The sequence below is a fragment of the Hakea prostrata genome, chromosome 3 (genome assembly GCF_041222555.1).
Source record: "Hakea prostrata isolate BN-2017 chromosome 3, UWA_Hpros_2, whole genome shotgun sequence".
NCBI lineage: Eukaryota > Viridiplantae > Streptophyta > Magnoliopsida > Proteales > Proteaceae > Hakea > Hakea prostrata.
Window position 1 is genome coordinate 7,031,120 of NC_142602.1, and position 19,936 is coordinate 7,051,055.

At 38.4% G+C, this 19,936-nt stretch overlaps 2 protein-coding genes across 2 annotated transcripts; both read left to right on the top strand.

Moving 5' to 3' along the window:
* The first annotated feature begins 5,694 nt into the window (after positions 1–5,694).
* On the top strand, positions 5,695–6,873 carry LOC149020453 (uncharacterized). The gene is made up of 2 exons (XM_089146926.1): positions 5,695–5,779; positions 5,898–6,873. The coding sequence occupies exon 2, from the start codon at positions 5,898–5,900 to the stop codon at positions 6,504–6,506; it is 609 nt and encodes a 202-aa protein (XP_089003052.1). The 5' UTR covers positions 5,695–5,779; the 3' UTR covers positions 6,507–6,873.
* Positions 6,874–14,815: 7,942 nt separating this feature from the next.
* LOC149020454 (ABC transporter B family member 15-like) lies at positions 14,816–19,604 on the top strand. The gene is given in 8 exon segments (XM_089148591.1): positions 14,816–15,213; positions 15,307–15,361; positions 15,466–15,644; positions 15,748–16,205; positions 16,315–16,855; positions 16,948–17,853; positions 17,938–18,687; positions 18,689–19,604. Coding segments are annotated over 8 exon segments (3,780 nt in total). The 5' UTR covers positions 14,816–14,961; the 3' UTR covers positions 19,328–19,604.
* The last annotated feature ends 332 nt before the right edge of the window (positions 19,605–19,936 follow it).

A 19,936-nucleotide genomic window follows, 5' to 3' on the forward strand; every position in this document is an offset into this window, starting at 1 on the left:
GATTTGATTTAGAGGCCAAAATAAACTTGACAAAGAGTAAAGAAACTATATTTGCAGTAGTAGAGAAAATATATGCATATATAAGGGGGGAAATTGTGGTCTCATAAGAGCAAAAATTGAAGTAATATATTTTCGATCTACTGGGATGTTGACTTACTGTGTGAGTTAAGAAGTGCTATGCTTGTTGCTTGCCACCACACTATCCCAGCGGAGAGATATTCAGCCTTAAATACACCAGAAGAAGATAACACGTTAAAGTTTACATAAGGTATACCATTTACATAGTACACAACAAGTTTAATCAAATTGAAACACAGAACCACATCCACTGATTATACACCTCGCAGGGCAAGAAAAACAATTTCAAATTGTAATTCATGTAAACAAAGAATTTTTGGAGAGAACAAGCAAAACAAGCCCCGGGGGCATATGTACCTGCACAAGATCTAACAGACTGGATTGTTGGTTCTCAATCTGATCTTTCTCCATATTATCTAGCTTTTAATGAACACCTCAGCTGCTGCTTTCCTTGCCACCCAATCTTCGAACTGAGGAACTCTTTAACCTCTGAAGGAATTCATTCGTTCAACACTTAACTTTACCTGAGGCATTGCCGGCTCCAACAGTGCTATGAATGAGCGATAATAGTTTCGGTTTGGCCTTAAAGCATTCGGCCTTGAGTAACTTCAGTAACCTGGGCAAAATCTTCTGCAATTGCAACACTTCAAACGCCAAATTAGGCGAAAGCTTCAATAGCCGAGCTATAGCGCGGAACCGATCTGAAGTTACAGTCCTGCTCAAGCAGAAGAGCTCCAGTTAACGGCTTCAAGAGTACAGAGAAGGAAGGATTAGTGATTTGAGAAGCCATGGCCGTGACAACATCCACACAAGCCTGTCGGACGGCAGAATCGGAGTCTTTGGTTAAGTTTTCATTTTCAAATCCCGCCCCGCTTTCCCGCTTTTATTATTTTCAAGAAATGAAAGGGTAAGCGCCATTATTTTTTTATTTTTTTTGAGTGAAGAAGTAATTTATTTGAAATAAAAACCTCTTTACAAATTACAATTTAAGTTATCAAATAGTAAATATCGCACTAGAAAGGAAGAAGGATTATAATCACTCAAAAAATATTACTGAGTCTTTGTGCTTTTAGAAACCAAGCAATCTGCTGCATAAATTCCTTCTCTGAGAGTATGTTAAAATTCAATCAAATCAAAGGAGGCTGCAATGCCCTACTATCAAGAATAACCGATCTAATCATCTAGCCAGGATCCCTATTTTTTTGCAGAATTAGCTTGATCACTTCAAAATTGTCTCTTTCTACAATCAAGTTTAATAAACCGATATCTTTTGCCCAACATAAAGCTTTTTTGAGTGCATAAGCTTCTATTTCAATTGTCGATCTGTTGTCACATCCTTGATAAAAAAACAAAGAAGCATTATGCCTATATTGTCCCTGATACCATGTTTGCTTGGAGTTGTTTTGACTCCTTTTGGCTGAATCATGAATGTTGTTCTTTAGCCAGCTTTTTGGAGGGGCTATCCATTTTATTTATCTATTTTTTTTCATATTTATCTTTTTTGTTTTTCTTTATTTTTGAATGAGCTAAAATGCTTATTGAACTATGACCCTAGGAGTGATAGATTTTATTGCATGAATTACATTATTGCAATTCAACCAAATCAACCATAAGTAGTTTATATGCATCAAGAAGTTTGCTATCAAATCTGGATTCAAAATTGGGAATTGTAGATGATTGAGTACCTGCTACTGTATTCTTTCATTGTTATTCCAGAAGTTTGAGTTGAGCAAACCAAGTCGTGAATTTTTTTGGATTGTAAATTTTTGTTCGTTCCAAGGTTAATAGTGTGGCTGACCACTTGGTTATGAGGGGCTGTCTATTTTGCAAATGATGATTTAGTCCAAATCCCTGGTTCCTTGTTTCTAAGAATTCTAGGCCAATGTTTTGTTCCTGCTCATTACAATCAAATCCTCTACATCCAAGCATGGTGTGTGTTTGTGCCTTCTGGCAGTGGATAGTACCACAACAAAGCATATAATGGCCGGACACACAAAGAGTACCAAGAGCAAGCATCTAGCAGCCGGATTCAGAGACACACACCTCGCCCTAACCTAGGATCCACCCATTCTCACATGAGGGGGCACATGGGTGGAGGGAATTTGGACTCAATAACTGAAGGTAAGTCTAGAGTTCCAAAAGATAGGGTAAAAATAGAAGAATAATTGTTATTGTCTCTCGTATTATAGCTTAATACTAAAGAGATAAAAGAAACTTTACTCTTTATGAAATTATTATTGCCCTCCAGATATAAAATGCCCTCCAGTTATAAAAATGTTAAGAGACCGCTATGATTGGATGTCTATTGTCCATTTTGTCATTCTCAAATTAAGAAGTCAAAAAATAATATTATCTTCATTTAGAAAAGATGGTAAGAAAATTTTACTCATGTATTCTAATCACTTTGGATTCCAAAAGAAAAATAACTCTTTTAGTAATGGGAACTTCCTAATTGATAACATCAAACTATAAAGTAAATAAAAAGAAAATTTATTGGAAGTAGAATTTCTTTTGTTTTTTTTTTTTTTTTTTTTTGGGAGAGGGTGACAGGATAAGAGAAGAAAACGAGTTTTTCATTTTTGTTATTTTATTTTTTTTAATTTGATTAGGGAAAATGATCGTGTAGTACTTTTCTTTCTTTTCTTTCTTTCTTTTTTTTAATGAGGAAAAAAAAAAGGCTTACTTAAAAACAATTACATAATTGAGATTGTGGTTCTTTTTTTTTTTTTTTTGTGGTAAACAGCACTTCATTTAGAGAATTAAAAAAAGTACAAACACATCTGCATGAGTACACAAGGTTCAAATCGAACCAAGGAGCGGCAAATGACCAAACTGTCGTACATGCAATAGACAAGGTCAGCCAGGGTAAGGGTTGGGTCAAGCCCAAAGTGGATCACGTCCACAAAACCCTTAGAACAAGAACACCAAAAAAAACCAACACCCTCAAAGGGGGACATACTACACGCCTCAAGGGCGAACAAAACACCCTCATTGGGGGACAAATTACATGCCTCAAGGGCGGATATAACACCCTCATAGGGGGACATATTACATGCCTCAAGGGCGGACTCAAAACTCCTACAGTTGTAGCGATGGTAGCAGCGAAAGTGCGGATAAGGGTCGGTCGGACCTCCCATCCAGCGATGCCGTGTAGGCGTACCTGTCAAGCTCAACGCAGAAAAACTTGTACCCAGACTTGGAGTTGTTCTGTGTGTGCACCAAAGAACCGCTGCAATCAAAGGAGTTGTTATGTAAAAAAGAAGAAGAAGAAGACAGATCTAAGGGAAACCCTATATCTGATTATTGAAGCAGAGATGGGGGAAGAGGGAAACGAAGATGGGAAAGAAGAGAAGAGTCGAGCGGGAGGGAGATAGGGTGGAACAGGGGAGGTAGTGGAGGCAGAACGGGGCAAGGGGCCGGAGATGTGGGATAGCAATAACCGGTTGTCGACGGAGAGAGAAGGGAACCGAGAGGGGAGAGAAGGGAACCGGGAGGAGGGAGAGAAACGCAGCAAAGAGGGGAGAGATGGAGAGATGAGGGGACAGCAGGGGAGGCAGAGGGCAGAGGAGGCGGAGGCGGAGGCGGACAGCAGGGGAGCCGAAGAGACTACTAGGCGAGCCTCTCTAACTCAGATGGAGCGGGCAGAGTGGGTGGCGAGCAGAGTTGCAGAGACGACGGTGGGAACGGTTTCTCAAAACAGTTTTTCCCTATATACATATATACCGGTTGTGGTTCTAACTATACATTAGAGTGTTAGATATTTCTTTAGTTAGGTAAACATAAGTTTCCTAGAGCATGGGGCATTCAAGCATAGAATACTTAACTATTTTGTTGTTTTGGCCATAACTACTAGACTATTAATATTATTAATTTGCCAAGGCTGGGTATAAGCAAGAAGGTCAATAGTTTAGAATTGTTGCTCCATATTTCCTTAATTTCAAATATTCATCGCTTTAACTTTGTCCAATCTTGCCTGGATTACTACCAAAATTGCCTCCACTACATCTACATTATCAATTTTTCTATACTTATAGTATCGTATATGATCGCTACTATATATCCCCATGCTCCAACCCGCGCTCCCAAAAATCCGCCGTTCTTTGAGGCGGAGAGACTCGCCTCTGCTCCTTCTTCCTTTCCTCCTATCCTCCTCTCCTCCTCTCTCCAAATTCCTCCTTATTCTTCATCTCCCTCATCTGTTCGGCTTTTTTCTCTCTTCTATCATGTCTTCTCCCTGGTTCTTTCTCCGCCTCAATCTGTTTCTCCCTTGCATCCTTTCTGTCTCTCTCACTGCGTCTCTTCTTGTTTCCCTTTGTCGTTTTTCTCCAGTCGTTTCCATTCCTCCACCCTTATCTCTTTGTTTCTCTCTTCTCTCCATCTCTCCATCTCTTCGTCTCCCATTTCTCTCTTTTCCATCTTTGTCTCTCTGTTTTTAGAAGTTTTAGGTTAGGAAAAAAAAATCAGGTTGAAGCGAGCCTTGGTGCATATGCGGAAATACTTTAGATTTGGAAGTGCAAGTTCTGTTGCGGCGAGCTCTGCAGGTAGTCCTCTATTGTTGCTGGTCTCCGCATCTACGGCAGCGATGGATGGCACTTCAAAACCTTCTCTGTAATAGCGGTGCTACCTCCGCGACAACCGAATTTCTGCCCTTGTGGCGTGTTCTGTCTCCGCCTTTGTGGCGTGTCTAAGGTGTGTCTACCCCTCTTTGAGCATTGGTAATAGCAGATACGTATATCGTATCCATCGTGCTTAACTGTTGCTATGATTTTTACAGCTCTCGTTCTAGGGGTTTATTGGGCTTTGACCCATTCCTTAGTCTAGATGACCCTATCTATTTTATGTACGACGATTTGGTCAATTTCCGTTCCTTTGTTTGGATTAAACCTTGTGTTTTCATGCATCTATCTTTTGTATTTTTTTCTTTTTTTTGTGTGTGTTAGCATTCCCTTAGTTTATGAATGAAGCCTTTAACTTCTTACCCTAAAAAAAAAAAAATTTGCGCTCCATATCCGTTCGTGAGATATCCTTGTACATAGCAACATCGAATGATTAGTATTATGTATACATTAGGTGGGTTTAATTAGGAATATTTTTTTCCTAATTATTAAGAGTTGTAATTTATTTTATAAAATTATAATTGTGTAAATAAATAATTTAAAACTCTATGATTATTTGAGGTTTTCAAATAAATAAAAAATATCACATCACTATTTAACTGACGGAATTTAACGAAGTTGAATGAGAAGCGTAGAGCGTTGGCGTTAACGTCTAAGCCGGTGTTAACTAACGGAGTTGAATGGAAAGCGCAGAGCGTTAGCGTTTAACCCAACGTTTTCTAAAGGGAGTTTAACGGAGTTAAATGAGAAGCACAGATCGTTAGTGTTTAACCCAGTGTTAACTAACGGAGTTGCATGAGAAGCACAGAACGTTAGCGTCCAACCCAGTGTATTTAATTCTCAAAACCTAACCCCTCTACCCTTGTCTTTTCTTATAAACGCATCATTTATTTCAATCGCTCAAAATCCGTAAAATCCACCCACCTACCTCTTTAGGGTATGATATCGTCAACCTCACCTAACGCCGTTGTCTCTCTGTGTTGTTTCTACCCTATTTATACCCTCCTTGTCCCCCACTGCCATTGTCATCGATCTCTTACCTCTCTACTGCAGAACCTGAAGCCAAACCAGCGAGAACTGTCTCTGTCAGTTTGCTCCTTCCACTCTCATTTCTCGTCTCTTATTGAACTTGTTTTTGCTTACACTTGGTTATTGTTAACGTTGTTTAACAGGAATATTCTGTGTTTTTGTTCCTTGTTGCAGATGGGTCTCCTATATCCTAATGTTGACGTGAAGGCCACACAGGAAACTCAGAAGGAAATGGACCATGAAAAGAAGGGTGTTGCGGAGAAGAAGGAAAATGATGTTGCGGTTGACACTAAGGAGAAATGCTCGTTTAAGAGAATGCATCATGAGTATCCCATTATCATAAGAGCTCACACTGTTATTTTTAATGGGTGTTGTTGCTACTCAAAGCAGGGCTGCTCGTTTAAGGGATTGGATGAGTACCCCTTCATTAGAGCTGACAATGTTATCATCAATACTGAGTACTGTTGTGGGTGTTGTAGCAAGTCAAAGAAAAGCTGCTCCAAGGCTGCTGAGACAGATCAATCTGATGATGTGGGTAAGGAAGAGGAAGAGGAAGAGGAAGAGGAAGGGGTGGATGATCATGGCCAGCAGCTACTTGGTAAACGTCGGAAATTAATTTCTGAAGTTTCCTCCCCAAGTGGTGATCCTCTGGTCGCATTTCGAACCATGGTGGATTCCCTTCTGGCTCAATCTGATGACCCAGCCTCCTTGCTTCTCCAGTTTCGCGCTGCGCTTGTAGCAAGTTACTTGCGCGTAATGCGAATGAGGTCAAAGGCTGACTAAATCAATCCCTGCTGCCGTCCTTCCTTCCTTCCTTCTACCACTCTGCGGAGGTGGAGGTGGAGGTGGAGGTGGGTGGAGGAGGAGGTGAATCCATCACTGGCAGGAAACCAGGCTTTTCTGTATTACCGATATAGTAGTACTTTTTCTTTTCTTTTCTATATATCCTAGACATATGCTATAGCTGTTGTTGGTTTAAGAAGTTTCCTTTCCAGTCTCGAAATCATTTCCATGCTTTAGTAGTTGTATCCCCTCGTAATCTATCAGTTCCAACTTAAGTAAACTTTCTGCTTTGGAGTTTGTATTTCCTTGTTGTGCATTGTTTTTGCTTGTTTTGTACTCTTCGGCTTTGCGTGTGGTGGGTGCCAGCATTGGGTCCTGTTATATTTTTCTCTTGGAATGCATAAGTTCTTATCTTGGAATTGGAATGTAAGAGGTATAAATGGGAAATTCACTTTACGATCCATTTCTAAACTCGTCAAGAAACACAAACCTGATTCGATTTTCTCAGCAAAACAAAATGTACAGATCACAAGGCACTAAGAGATTCGAGGTATGAATTTGGTGAGGGTTATCTTTCGATTGGCTCTGCCAGTAGTTCTGGATTTAAGGGCTTAAAAAGGGAAGTGTAGTTATGGATTTAAGGGCTTAAATGGGAAGTGTGGATCATCTCCCGGGAGCACTCTTACTCGTGCACGACTTTATGAATCCGGATCCTCACCCGATGGGGTAGCACAGAAAGCTCCCGACAGATTCCCGACCATACAGTGGGGCCTACGGATGAAATTTTAAACTTTTTTTTGTTTTTGTCACCGTGGACTCTACTGTTTTGTGTGGGTCGAAAACCGTCGGGAGCTGATCCGAACTCCGACATTATAACCACAAATATGGGGTTCACAAGTAAAAAAAAAAAAATTTAAAAATTAAAAAGTGGAACCCATCATCAGTACTTCTGGCGGCCTTTGGCTAATATGTGGTCGTTAAGCAACGGAGAATACCATTTGCTCTCCGGGGCTGTCAAATCCTTAGACCTTAAATTTCTCCTTGATCTGCTCGACTGCTCCCCTAACCTATAAGTCATTCATCGCCCTTGAACCTTACCTTTTCTTTTTTGTTGGATATAAATGATACTATGGATGATAGGTTTTCTTATTTCAAAGACCCCATCATGTTAAAATGGTTCACTAATATGGCATTAGCTTCATTTCAAAGTGGTGAAAGAATGCTCAATGTAAAACAGAAGGATCTATGTAACTGTGGTTTTAATTTATTTTTTTAAAAAATAAACGGAGAAGCACAGAGCCTTGATAATTCCACATGAAATTAATTAAGTGGGCAATCATGGACTGGCTTTTGGCTTCATCTCTGTGTCAAATGAACCATATCTTCTTAATTAACCATGTATTCTTAATTAACAATGCTGGAGCCCAAGCCTTGCCCAACAGGCCCATGGCTTTAAAAAGGCCCAACTTGTTATGGGCCTTCTTGGATTTATTTTATTTTTTGGGTAGAACCGTAGAAATACTTGGTGAACGGCTCCTCATGTGTCGAGAAGGTAGAGTAGAGTGAACCCGGTCATGTCATGTGACAACTGAGCCGTCTTAATTAGAAGAATATAACAAAAAAACATAAATCTGATTAAGAAAGATACGATATGTTCGACAACAATCATTTCGTATGAGGAAAAGAGAATTAATGAAGTCATTAGAACTTCTAAATTAATGTGTTTTACTATTTATCCACTCTCTTTCTGTCGGGTCGGGTTGGATTCGCTGAATTTAGACAGTGGGTATATACTGGTTCACCATCACATTCTCAACAACTGTCATGTTCCGTTCCGTGGTGACGTGTGTTGGAGATCCATGTAATTCCCACTCGAATTCAATTCCATTTTGGCCGGCCGGGTGACCCGTGATAGGCATGACTTCACCCGACAAGTAAACAACAAGTATAAAGCACAGTGTGGTTTTTGTCCGCAAGGTGAGTCAACTCGCACTTTCCTTCACATCTTCAACTGTTAAATCCCACTTAATCTTATGTGCCCATCCCATCATGTCTCCCCATCCAACTCATCCGATTTGTCTTCATTTCCTGTGACTCGTCGTCGTCTTTGGTTCACCCACTTTCTTTCTTCTTCTTCTCCTTCTTCTTTACTTAATTGCACCTTCCCAGGCCATTTCAGAAAATATTTGAGTTACGGTTCCTTTGTTCATCACTGTAGAGGTATCTGTTCTCTTTACCTCTCTCTCCACCATATATTAAGAGAACACATTGTTACCAGTACCACTCCTTACTTGTACAAATCCACAATATTGATTCTCAAGCGTTTGCTCTCATGGGTCTTTTCACCGCTGTAGAAGTTGCAGGGTTGATAATGATGAAGAGGTTATGAGTTCGACTATCCATGATGGTATATGTAACTTCCTTTCCCCACATATATTAAAAGGAAAAATTCTATTGTATCGAAAAGAAAACAATAACATTCCAAAATAATCTTTTGCGTGTAAGTATGTAACTATATAAGGTTCTATTCACCTGAATATATGCAACTTCAATAACTTTTACTTATAATACATATGATGTCAAGAAGAAAGGTTTAACAAGCAATTAACTACCACATTTTCAAAATCTCCTTTAACCACATGTTGTAAATTAACAATGCAGTAATGTAGGATCTTTTCTTGCCCAGAATATATGTAAGAATATGTGAGAAAACATATTCCACTACTGCAAAGGATGACATGAACTGGTCTTTCATCTTTAAATATCCATCATCTTCAGTTGTCATTGTCTATAAAAACTGAAAAAAAGCCTTAACAAAAGTTAAAGCTGGATCTGAACTTTGGAGTTCCTATTTAGACTTCCCACAAACGTATGATCTCCCAGTTTAATTATTTCATGTCTTGCCTTGCAAGGTAATGAAAAGAACAAGTATATTGTCTCTCCCATATGTATACCTAATTAATGTACTTGGCCTGGCTACAGATAATATATGAGAATGAAGAACACATTCATCACTTCAAAAGATGAACTTTCAATCACTTCCATGGCTGGCATTTGTCTACCCAGAATGAAAAAGATGACAAGTACTTAGCTAGTCTTCCTAAAGTAAAAGCTGATTAGAACATAACTTCAAATTCCAGCTCATGAACTGATGGACCCTAAATAGTTCATATTCTATCTCTTTCCTATTTTTCACTCCAGATCTTTGAGAATACTGTTCTAGTTCTTTCAGTTGTTTTTTACTCAAGAGCTTTATTTACAAGTCCCCACTATGTTTTCTGTCTATATAAAGTGATTTGGGTGGTCATGAGCCATTTGTAATTTCTCTTTATAGATAACAATTAGTTTTTAATTAGATATCTTCCCTATATTGGAACCAACATGATCTTATAGAGATGCCACAAAATTATTAGTCTATTGCTTTTTTTTTCTTCTTTTGATAAAGGTTTTGAAAATAATAATGTCTTCCAACACCCTTAAGGAGCTGCCTTGTATATAAAGAAACTACTATGAACCTCTCATCATTCAAAGTTTAAAATTAGTATAATTAGGTTTAGGATTTTTCTCTAGTGGGGCAAAGAATCCCAAACATGGGGGGAGCAATTTCAACTTTTGTTATTGCATATGAGTTGGAAACTCATTGTTTTTAGAATCTCGCAACGCAAATACATTTGGAGAATCCGTAACACACTTTTAAGATTTGATAGTACAAAAGGATCTGACCGTGTATAATATACGACTTCTATTCTCATTCCAAGGTTTAATAGAGATCATCTATAGTTGATTATATAATTAGTTGATTATATAATACAATATTTATGGTGGACCATAATTATAGTTTGAAGTCAAGATATCAAAACAGTTTCTCCATGAAATTGTTGGCGTAAGGCTGCATAAGAAAAGTGCCCCCCCCCCCCCCCAAACCACTGAATCAGCTTGTGCACAAGCCTTCAACATCGGGTTCATCTTTTTTATAATTGTTTATGTAATATAATATGAAAGGATGCTTTGTTCAAGATTATATTTTCTTACAAAGTAGAAAACTACATTTTCATATATGAAGAATGATAGATATTTGATCTCAAGATAAACAATGAATATCAAACAAAGCAAAACCCAAAGAAAAAGAAGCAAAAATATAAGAAATTAAACCTTGATGTATAGCTTTCAATAACATACAAATCAAAACAAAGTGTTGGAGGTCATTTTCATGCTTTGTGACATGAGAGGCCATGAGAGATTTAGTATCGATCATGTATAACCTTTATTGAAGGGTGTCCAACCCTACACTAGACAATAATGCTAAGCTTCACTATCCAAAGTGTTTGAAACTCTATAATCGAAGTACCATTCAAAACTAAATCAAGACCAACATCAATGAAAACTTCCTATCCACAATTCATTTTGTGTCCAATAATTTTAACTAATTTTTGTGGGATTCTAAGAGTTTATACATGTATATATGCTTATACAATGCTTGATCTTCTTGATATTTGCTTCACATGAGCATTGCTTTTGACTAAACTTCAACAACAATTTTTTTCATAAAAAAATCTTTCACTTATTGATTTATTAATTTTGAAAAGAATATAACTTTTTTTTAGCTATCTTATTAAACTAATTTGCCAACCTTATGTAAATTCTATTCCAAATGTTTGGCACTAACATCTCCTCTCACCAATAAAATTCTAGTTCTTTGAATTTTATTTTTTTTTCTTTTTCTTTATAAAGGTAATAGGTTATTCATCATTAACTTAAATGATGAGTCCTTTGATTCTTCCAAAATTTTTTTTACTATTATTTAACGAATTTTCTTTTTCCTTATTATAATAAGCAACTTACATGGTCAAGATGGGAGAGAAAAAACTTTTTAAAAAAATCATCTTATGGAGTACATTCAGGGTTAATTTTACACCAAGAAAGCCTGACCATCTATTTATGAGAATTTAATAACATCATCATCTTGTGGTGCAGAGAAAATTATTCTCATATCTTTTTTTTTTGAAAAAATTATCATCTTTTATTTATTTAAAAAAAATTTCTCGTGGTAGAGAATGAATCGTAATTAGAGGTTACCAAAAGAAGAAGGTCAAAAGCCAAATTTTAAAGTTAGGACTAAATTCTTGAATACCCAATTACATCAATCTCATGAGATTTTGAATATATGCAACCATCCTCTAAACCATTATAAATAGGTAATGATCATTTTTCATATGACATATGCTCAAATTGCATTACAATAAAAGACAAACAAATCAATACCCAACATCACCAATATAGGGAGGAAGTGATCTTGGTGATTGAGTGATTATTGAATTTGAATAAGAACACCAAACATGAGAAAATTTAAAGAGAAACTATCTTCAGAATTTGACATTTTTGTCACTAGCGTTTTCCCACAAATAATTTTCAAATCACTATCAACTATCGAGTGGAGTTAGTCTTCAGTGTTGTACGAACAGTCGAGATCGAGCGAGATTTCAATCACGGTCACCCGGTTCTCAAAAATATGAAAACACATTTTTCATAAATAGGCGATCGAGATCGAAGTCTCGGTTCATTCTCTGTAGGTGCTACACAATAATTGCGCACCCAAGCAATTTTCCTATCGAGTGGCCACGTACTTCATGATGTGCATCTTTCTCATCATCAACTTCCAACTACCAAATCATGTTTAATTGTTTAAAGGATCGCTTCAGTTGTCTTTTTTTTGTCACAAGCGCCAAACAAGGCCCCTAAATCTGGGCTTTCTTTGTTAGTTTTCAGGAGACATTTCGTACATTTTACTGTTTCTGATTAAACTCAATTTTGATGATGGAAATCCATATTGTCTTTGGTGATTTCTCAGTTCTTCATTAGAAAAATCACTCAAATAGAAAATTAAACATTATAATTAAATTGCTATAACCAGAATTTTCAGAAAATTTACAAGTACATAGAAAAGACTATTCTAGTATAAAAATAAAGTAATTTACATTTCTAACTGTATATAAATGTATCAACGTTGGAATTTGAAAGCTAGGAGAAGATAAAGGATGATACCATTAATATAATGCAACATGTCTTGATCAACTTGATTAAATATTTAAAACAAAATATATATAAAGACGCTTTCTATTTCAAGAAAGGTTCATTGTACAAACGATTTCTAAACTCATTTTTTCTTAAAATAGTTGTTCCAGTTGTCTCTTACATTTGACTCTTAGCCGTAATGCTACATTTACAATATTGATCATTTAAGACAAATTTTTAAAAATTACTCAACATGTTTGGATCAAATTTAATAATATTTATCAATGAATCAACAAGTTTGACCCATATTTTATTTATTTCTGTAGAAATTTAAAATTGATAGATTAGAAGGATAACATGAGCAGGTGTGGGTTTTGGTTCTTACCCCAAAAAGAAGGAAAAAAATGGGGCTTTGGTTTTTTATTTTTAAAAACAGTTTCTTCTGTGATTTGTGAAAACACTTTTCAGATCGTCTTCTACCAAATGAGTTAAATACAGAATTCCAAAACAAATAAATAAATAACTGAGCAGGTAGACCGTAGACGGCGGTTTAGTGGGGCTCACTATTGTACTACGTCACTAGTGACGATCTTACCCGAAATAACAAAATCAGCACCACACATCCCACGATTTTATACATGCTATATTTTAATACCATAAAACTTGCAACACGTAAACCCTTGTTCCCTATCGGCCTTGTTTCAGTGCTGCACATTAACGTCAAACGAAAGAATTTGGTCGAGATTTTGAAATTCAATGGTTGAGATTGAAATCTTGACCAAAATTTTGGATCTGATGGATTAAAATCTCGTTTGACCGTCATGTGCATTAAATGCGTATGACTAAAGCAATTTTGTGTTCCCGATAGTGTTTTTTTTTTTTTCATATGCCTGTCATAGTGACCTGAAGCCCATAGGCCCAAGGTGTATTGGGTAGCGGAAGAGGAAGGTGTGGAGGGAACGGAAGATTGAACTAGTGACTCCTTGGACTCTTCTTCCTCTTTTTTTTCCTTTTCTTTTTAAGGCCATTTTAGTATATGGGTATTAGATAATATATTTGTTCTTATCATATTAGTTGGATGCAAATATAAGAGTCCAAAACCTCTAATATGAAGGTGTTATTCTCACAACTCTCTATCATATATTGTGAGTATGAGAGGGATCCACGTGGATATTATCGAAGGTCCAACCTCTAATTCATTTGATTATAACTTAAATGACCCCATCCGGACTTCAAATATTGATTTCTTATTCAGATTAGTTTTTTCAATAATTTCAAGAATCATATGACTAATAATTGGCTTTCTAAACATTTGTAATTCAAATGTCATTACAGATAATTGCTCTTTCAAATCAATCAATTTTTATTTTTAATATATATATATATATATATATTATTTTGATAAATAGATATTTCATTATATATATTATTTTGATAAATAAATATTTCATTAGAAAGCAAAAACTATACCAACGGGGGTTGGTCCAAGTGGTAAGCAGCTTGGTTACGCTTAAGCAAGGTTCCGGTATCAATCCTTGTGGATGCAAAAAAATCCTCTCTGGGAGACTCATCCACCACAGCCAGGTGTGCCCATGAAGATACAACATAGTAGGCAGGGCAAGAAGCAAGGCCCCCCAAATGAGAACATGCCCCTTGCCGAAATAGCCTGTTCAAAGGAACACCCAAGAAGAACATGATTTATAGCTTTATTTTATGTAGTAGTTCAAAGAGGTCACTCATTTATATCTTGTAGTATAAGATTTGGAACCCATTTGAGGTGTTCATTGTGAAATAATCAAAATGGTACTTTATTTGCGTGAAATATCGTTTTGTTGCATTTCATATTAAGCTGTGTTTGGTATACAGTCTCATTCCCACAAGCTTTAATACATTTTTTTTAATGGAAAACTTACATTTTTTTTAATGGAAAACTTTTAATGTATTTTTAAATTAGAACGAGAACAATGCTTATACATATAAAATCATCAAAATTTTGAAAAAGAGCATATATATGAATTAAAATTGAAAAATGGGACTAAATGAGAATAAGGTAATGAATGTTCTAAGATTTGTTGCACAAGTCTTAAATAAAACATTGGAACTTATCCAAAACTGTATTTTTTTTTTTAATCATTTTAGAACACATTATATTTATTTTCATAACACATTCAAAGAATGCATTCGAATCATAACCATAGTCAACTAAAGGAAGTGGAAAGGGTGAGTGTATGGAGGAGAAAGAGAGAAACTTTTCTTCACATTTTAAATAGGAGATGTGGGAACTGAAAAATGTATTATAAATACAGAAGGGCTTAGTTTGGGTCTCCAAAAAGAGAGAGATTTGTGAAAGAGACGAAGCTCAGAAGGTTTTGGTATTTGTTTGTTTGCTCAATCGGTAGGTCTTGGTGCTACTGAATCTCTTTTCTCCCTCAAGAGGGAGAAAATGGGTGTTAAAGACCAACCAGTTTTGCAGAGCAAGAACAATGGTTCCAATAAGAAGAACATTTCCTCTATCCGATCCATCTTCATGCATGCAGATCGTACAGATATGTTGCTGATGTTCCTGGGATTTCTTGGAGCAGTAGGAGATGGATGCATGACCCCTGTCATGTTGTTCATCACCAGCGACATCATGAATAATTTTGGTACTGCTTTTGACACCAATTCTGATGTCTTTGTTCACAATATCAACAAGGTACATGTTTTTCTAAACCTTCTGCTTTTATTTCCTTTTCAATTTTCAATATTCGCATTTGGTTTGATTAAGGTTCTGTTTTCTGAATAACAGAATGCTGTGGATCTGCTCTACTTGGGAGTAGTTTGCTGGTTCGTCTCTTTCTTGGGTTAGTATTGTTTTGATGAGAAAACAAAAAGATAATCTGAAAATTAAATCTTGATTCTGGTTTGGAGAGTGATCAAATGGACTAATTGAATTATCAATTTGCAGAGGGTTATTGCTGGACAAGAACAGGGGAAAGACAAGCGACGAGGATGAGAGCTAGATATCTGAAAGCCGTATTGAGACAAGAAGTGGGCTACTTTGATCTGCAAGTTTCAAGCACGGCTGAAGTGATTTCAAGCGTCTCCGGCGATAGTCTTGTAATCCAAGACGTTATTAGTGAAAAGGTCCCTCTTTTATGATCCTCTACAGAGCAAGCATTGATACAGAGTAAAATTTATAATGGCAGAAGATCCGATTGACCTGATAGTTTAATTTGATCTGTAACAGGTTCCAAACTTCTTGATGAACACAGCAATGTTTATGGGGAGTTATGTTGTGGCTTTTGTGCTAATGTGGAAGCTAGCTTTAGTTGGGTTTCCATTCGTGGTGCTTCTAGTTATTCCAGGAATGATATACGGAAAGACCCTTATGGACTTAGCCAAGAAGATCAGAGCTGAGTATAGTAAGGCAGGTATCATCGCTGAGCAGGCGATTTCGTCTATCAGAACGGTTTACTCGTTCGTCGGAGAAAGCAAAACCATGGCAGAATTCTCTGCATCGCTTCAAGGATCTATAAATTTAGGCCTGAAACAGGGCTTAGCCAAAGGTTTGGCTATTGGAAGCAGTGGTGTCTCTTTTGCCATCTGGGCTTTCATGTCTTGGTATGGCAGCAAATTAGTCATGTACCATGGTGGAAAAGGTGGAACTGTCTTCGCCGTTGGAGCTTCCATCACTGTTGGTGGCCTGTAATTTCTCTATCTCTCAATCTATCAACTATCAAGAATTTTGTTAGTATGGTACTTCGAAATAGTGATGAATTTGAAAATTTTTCTACTGCTCTGTTTTCTTGTACAGAGCTTTGGGTTCTGGGCTTTCGAACCTGAGGTACTTCTCTGAAGCTTCTTCGGCAGGTGCTCGAATAATGGAGATTATAAAAAGGGTACCTTTAATTGATTCAGACAACATGGAAGGTGAAATTCTGGAGAATGTAGCAGGTGATGTTGAATTGAAAAACGTCGTTTTCGCCTATCCATCAAGACCCAGTAGCATAATTCTCCAAGAATTCAGCCTTAAAGTTCCGGCGGGGTTGACGGTGGCCTTAGTCGGAGGAAGCGGCTCTGGTAAATCAACCGTCATCGCTTTGCTGGAAAGGTTTTATGATCCGCTTGGTGGTGAGATTCTACTGGATGGAGTCGCCATTGATAAGCTCCAGCTCAAATGGCTCCGCTCTCAAATGGGTCTCGTCAGTCAAGAACCAGCTCTCTTTGCGACCTCCATTAAAGAAAATATACTCTTTGGTAAAGAAGATGCCACCATGGAAGAAGTTGTAACAGCAGCCAAAGCTGCTAATGCTCATAGCTTCATTTCTCAATTGCCTCAAGGTTACGATACCCAGGTTGGTTGAATTGATTTTTTGAAAATTGCTGAATTAATTTAATCATTAATGGAACCTCAACTCCAAATTTAATTGATCACTTTGCGAAACAGGTTGGTGAGAGAGGAGTTCAGATGTCTGGAGGACAAAAACAGAGGATAGCTATAGCAAGAGCAATAATCAAAGCACCTCGAATCCTTCTCTTAGACGAGGCAACCAGCGCGTTAGATTCTGAATCGGAACGGATCGTTCAAGAAGCACTAGACAAAGCGGCGGTGGGGCGAACGACGATCGTCATCGCCCATCGGCTCTCCACGATTCGCAATGCCGATTTGATCGCTGTGGTGAAGGAAGGACAAGTAATTGAGACTGGGTCACATGACGAGTTGATTCAAGATGAGAACGGGTTGTATACTTCACTCGTCCGACTCCAACAGACAGAGAAGAAAATAGAAGACCCCATCACCACCACCACCACAATTACCTCGGCTTTTAACTTATCGTCCAACCTTGGTGACAGTAGTAGTAGTCGGAGACAATCCATGATCATGAGTAGGTCAAGCTCTGCAAGATCAGAGATGAATCAAGAAGATAAGGGTGGTGAGTCGGCAAAGAAGAGAAGCTTGCCTGTGCCATCGTTTCGGAGAATGTTGCTTTTGAATCTTCCGGAGTGGAAACAAGCGACCGTTGGCTGTGTGAGCGCGATACTGTTCGGTGCAGTGCAGCCTGTGTACGCATACGTGATGGGAAGTATGATCTCAGTGTACTTCTTGCATGACCACAGTGAGATGAAGAGGAAGACGATGGAGTACTCTTTGTTCTTCGCCTCACTAGCTGTGTTCTCCCTGTTGATCAACATAAGCCAACACTACAGCTTTGCTGCCATGGGTGAATACTTGACGAAGAGGGTTAGGGAAAGAATGTTATCCAAGATTCTTACTTTCGAAGTTGGGTGGTTTGATCAAGACGAGAACTCTACTGGTGCTGTCTGTGCCAGGCTCGCCAAGGATGCCAATGTGGTATGTCTCAGAAATTAACTCAAAGAGTGTTGATTTTGTTGTTAAGCCTGCTAGAGTACTCATGAATTGGTTGGTTAATTGCAGGTGAGATCACTAGTGGGAGATCGAATAGCTCTTATAGTGCAAACAATCTCGGCCGTGCTTCTTGCCTGCACCATGGGCTTGGTCATTACATGGAGACTTGCCATCGTCATGATTGCTGTTCAACCAATGATCATTGTTTGCTTCTACACTCGTCGTGTCTTATTGAAGAGCATGTCCAAACAAGCCATTAAAGCCCAAGACGAGAGCAGCAAGCTTGCTTCTGAAGCTGTTTCCAATCTTCGCACCGTCACCGCTTTCTCCTCCCAAGGAAGAATCTTGACCATGTTGGGCCGGGCCCAAGAAGGACCAAGAAGAGAGAGCATTCGCCAATCTTGGTTCGCCGGAATTGGCCTTGGCACTTCACAATGCCTCATGTCTTGCACTTGGGCCCTTGATTTTTGGTACGGCGGAAGGCTGGTCCACCACGGTTACATTACTTCCAAGGCTCTCTTTCAGACTTTTATGATCCTAGTCAGCACTGGCCGTGTTATTGCTGATGCCGGAGCCATGACTACTGACTTATCCAAAGGAGCTGATGCAGTCGGTTCGGTTTTTACAGTCCTTGACCGGGTCACCCAAATTGAACCAGATGATCCGGATGGCCACAAGCCGGATAAATTGACCGGTCGCATTGAGCTTCATGACGTTGATTTCGCCTACCCAGCTAGACCCGATGTCATCATCTTCCGTGGCTTCTCCCTCAACATCGAAGCCGGGAAATCAACGGCTCTGGTTGGTCAGAGCGGGTCAGGGTAAGTCGACCATCATCGGTTTGATCGAAAGATTCTACGACCCACTGAAAGGAGCGGTTAAGATCGACGGACGAGACGTAAGGTCTTACCATCTGAGGGCGCTGAGGAAACACATAGCGTTGGTGAGTCAAGAGCCTGCACTGTTTGCAGGAACGATAAGACAGAACATAGTGTACGGTGCGTCGGATGAGGTGGACGAATCAGAGATCGTGGAAGCAGCAAAAGCAGCGAACGCTCACGATTTCATATCAACACTAAAGGACGGCTACGATACATGGTGTGGAGACAAAGGGGTACAGTTATCTGGTGGGCAGAAGCAGAGGATAGCAATAGCGAGAGCAATATTGAAGAACCCAACAGTTCTGTTGTTGGACGAAGCGACGAGCGCGTTGGACAGTCAGTCGGAGAAGGTGGTGCAAGAGGCGTTGGAGAGGGTGATGGTTGGGAGAACAAGTGTGGTGGTGGCGCATCGTTTGAGTACCATTCAGAATTGTAATCTGATTGCAGTGTTGGAGAAGGGAAAGGTGGTGGAGAAAGGTACCCATTCGGCACTTTTGGCTAAGGGATCCACTGGTGCCTACTATTCCCTCGTCAGTCTCCAACGTAAGCCCAATTGCTACTACGCCTGGGAGTGTTAACTGAACAAGGATATGACGATGACGATGACGTTTTGCCCTCAATGGCCTTTCAGTGTGTTCTATCTCTTGTCATCAAATATTGGTTTTCTGCAATCAAAGATATAATTAGTTGTAAATATCTGACAAGTAATTAGCACTGTAGCAGCTCAAGCTCGGCAGGACCTACAATGAATATCCTGTGTTGCTTTATATTTGTAGTCAAAAAGCGTATGCAAAGCTGATCAATTAAATTTTGAGAGCTTTTCTTCAACATCTTTCGAACTTTTTACCCCATTGGCCCACACTACTTCTATTTACCTATCACTTTTACAACTGGGCCAACTTCTCTTAAAGCCCATTAAAGCAATTTTACTAAAAATTAGCTTAAACTCAAGTTTAAAGTAGTTTTTTACCAACAAAATGAATATATTTATAGGAAATTCACATTACCCTAAAAGACCCAGCACCCCCAAAGAACTTAGTCAATAGTTGACAAGTCAAGCAAAATATAGATTCAAAAAATAATAGTCATAAGCAGCAACATTTAATCAATAGAAACCATCCACCGCCTCATTAACCTACAAATACTAGGATCAAATCAGGGTTTGCATCTCCTTTTTCGGGCAAAAT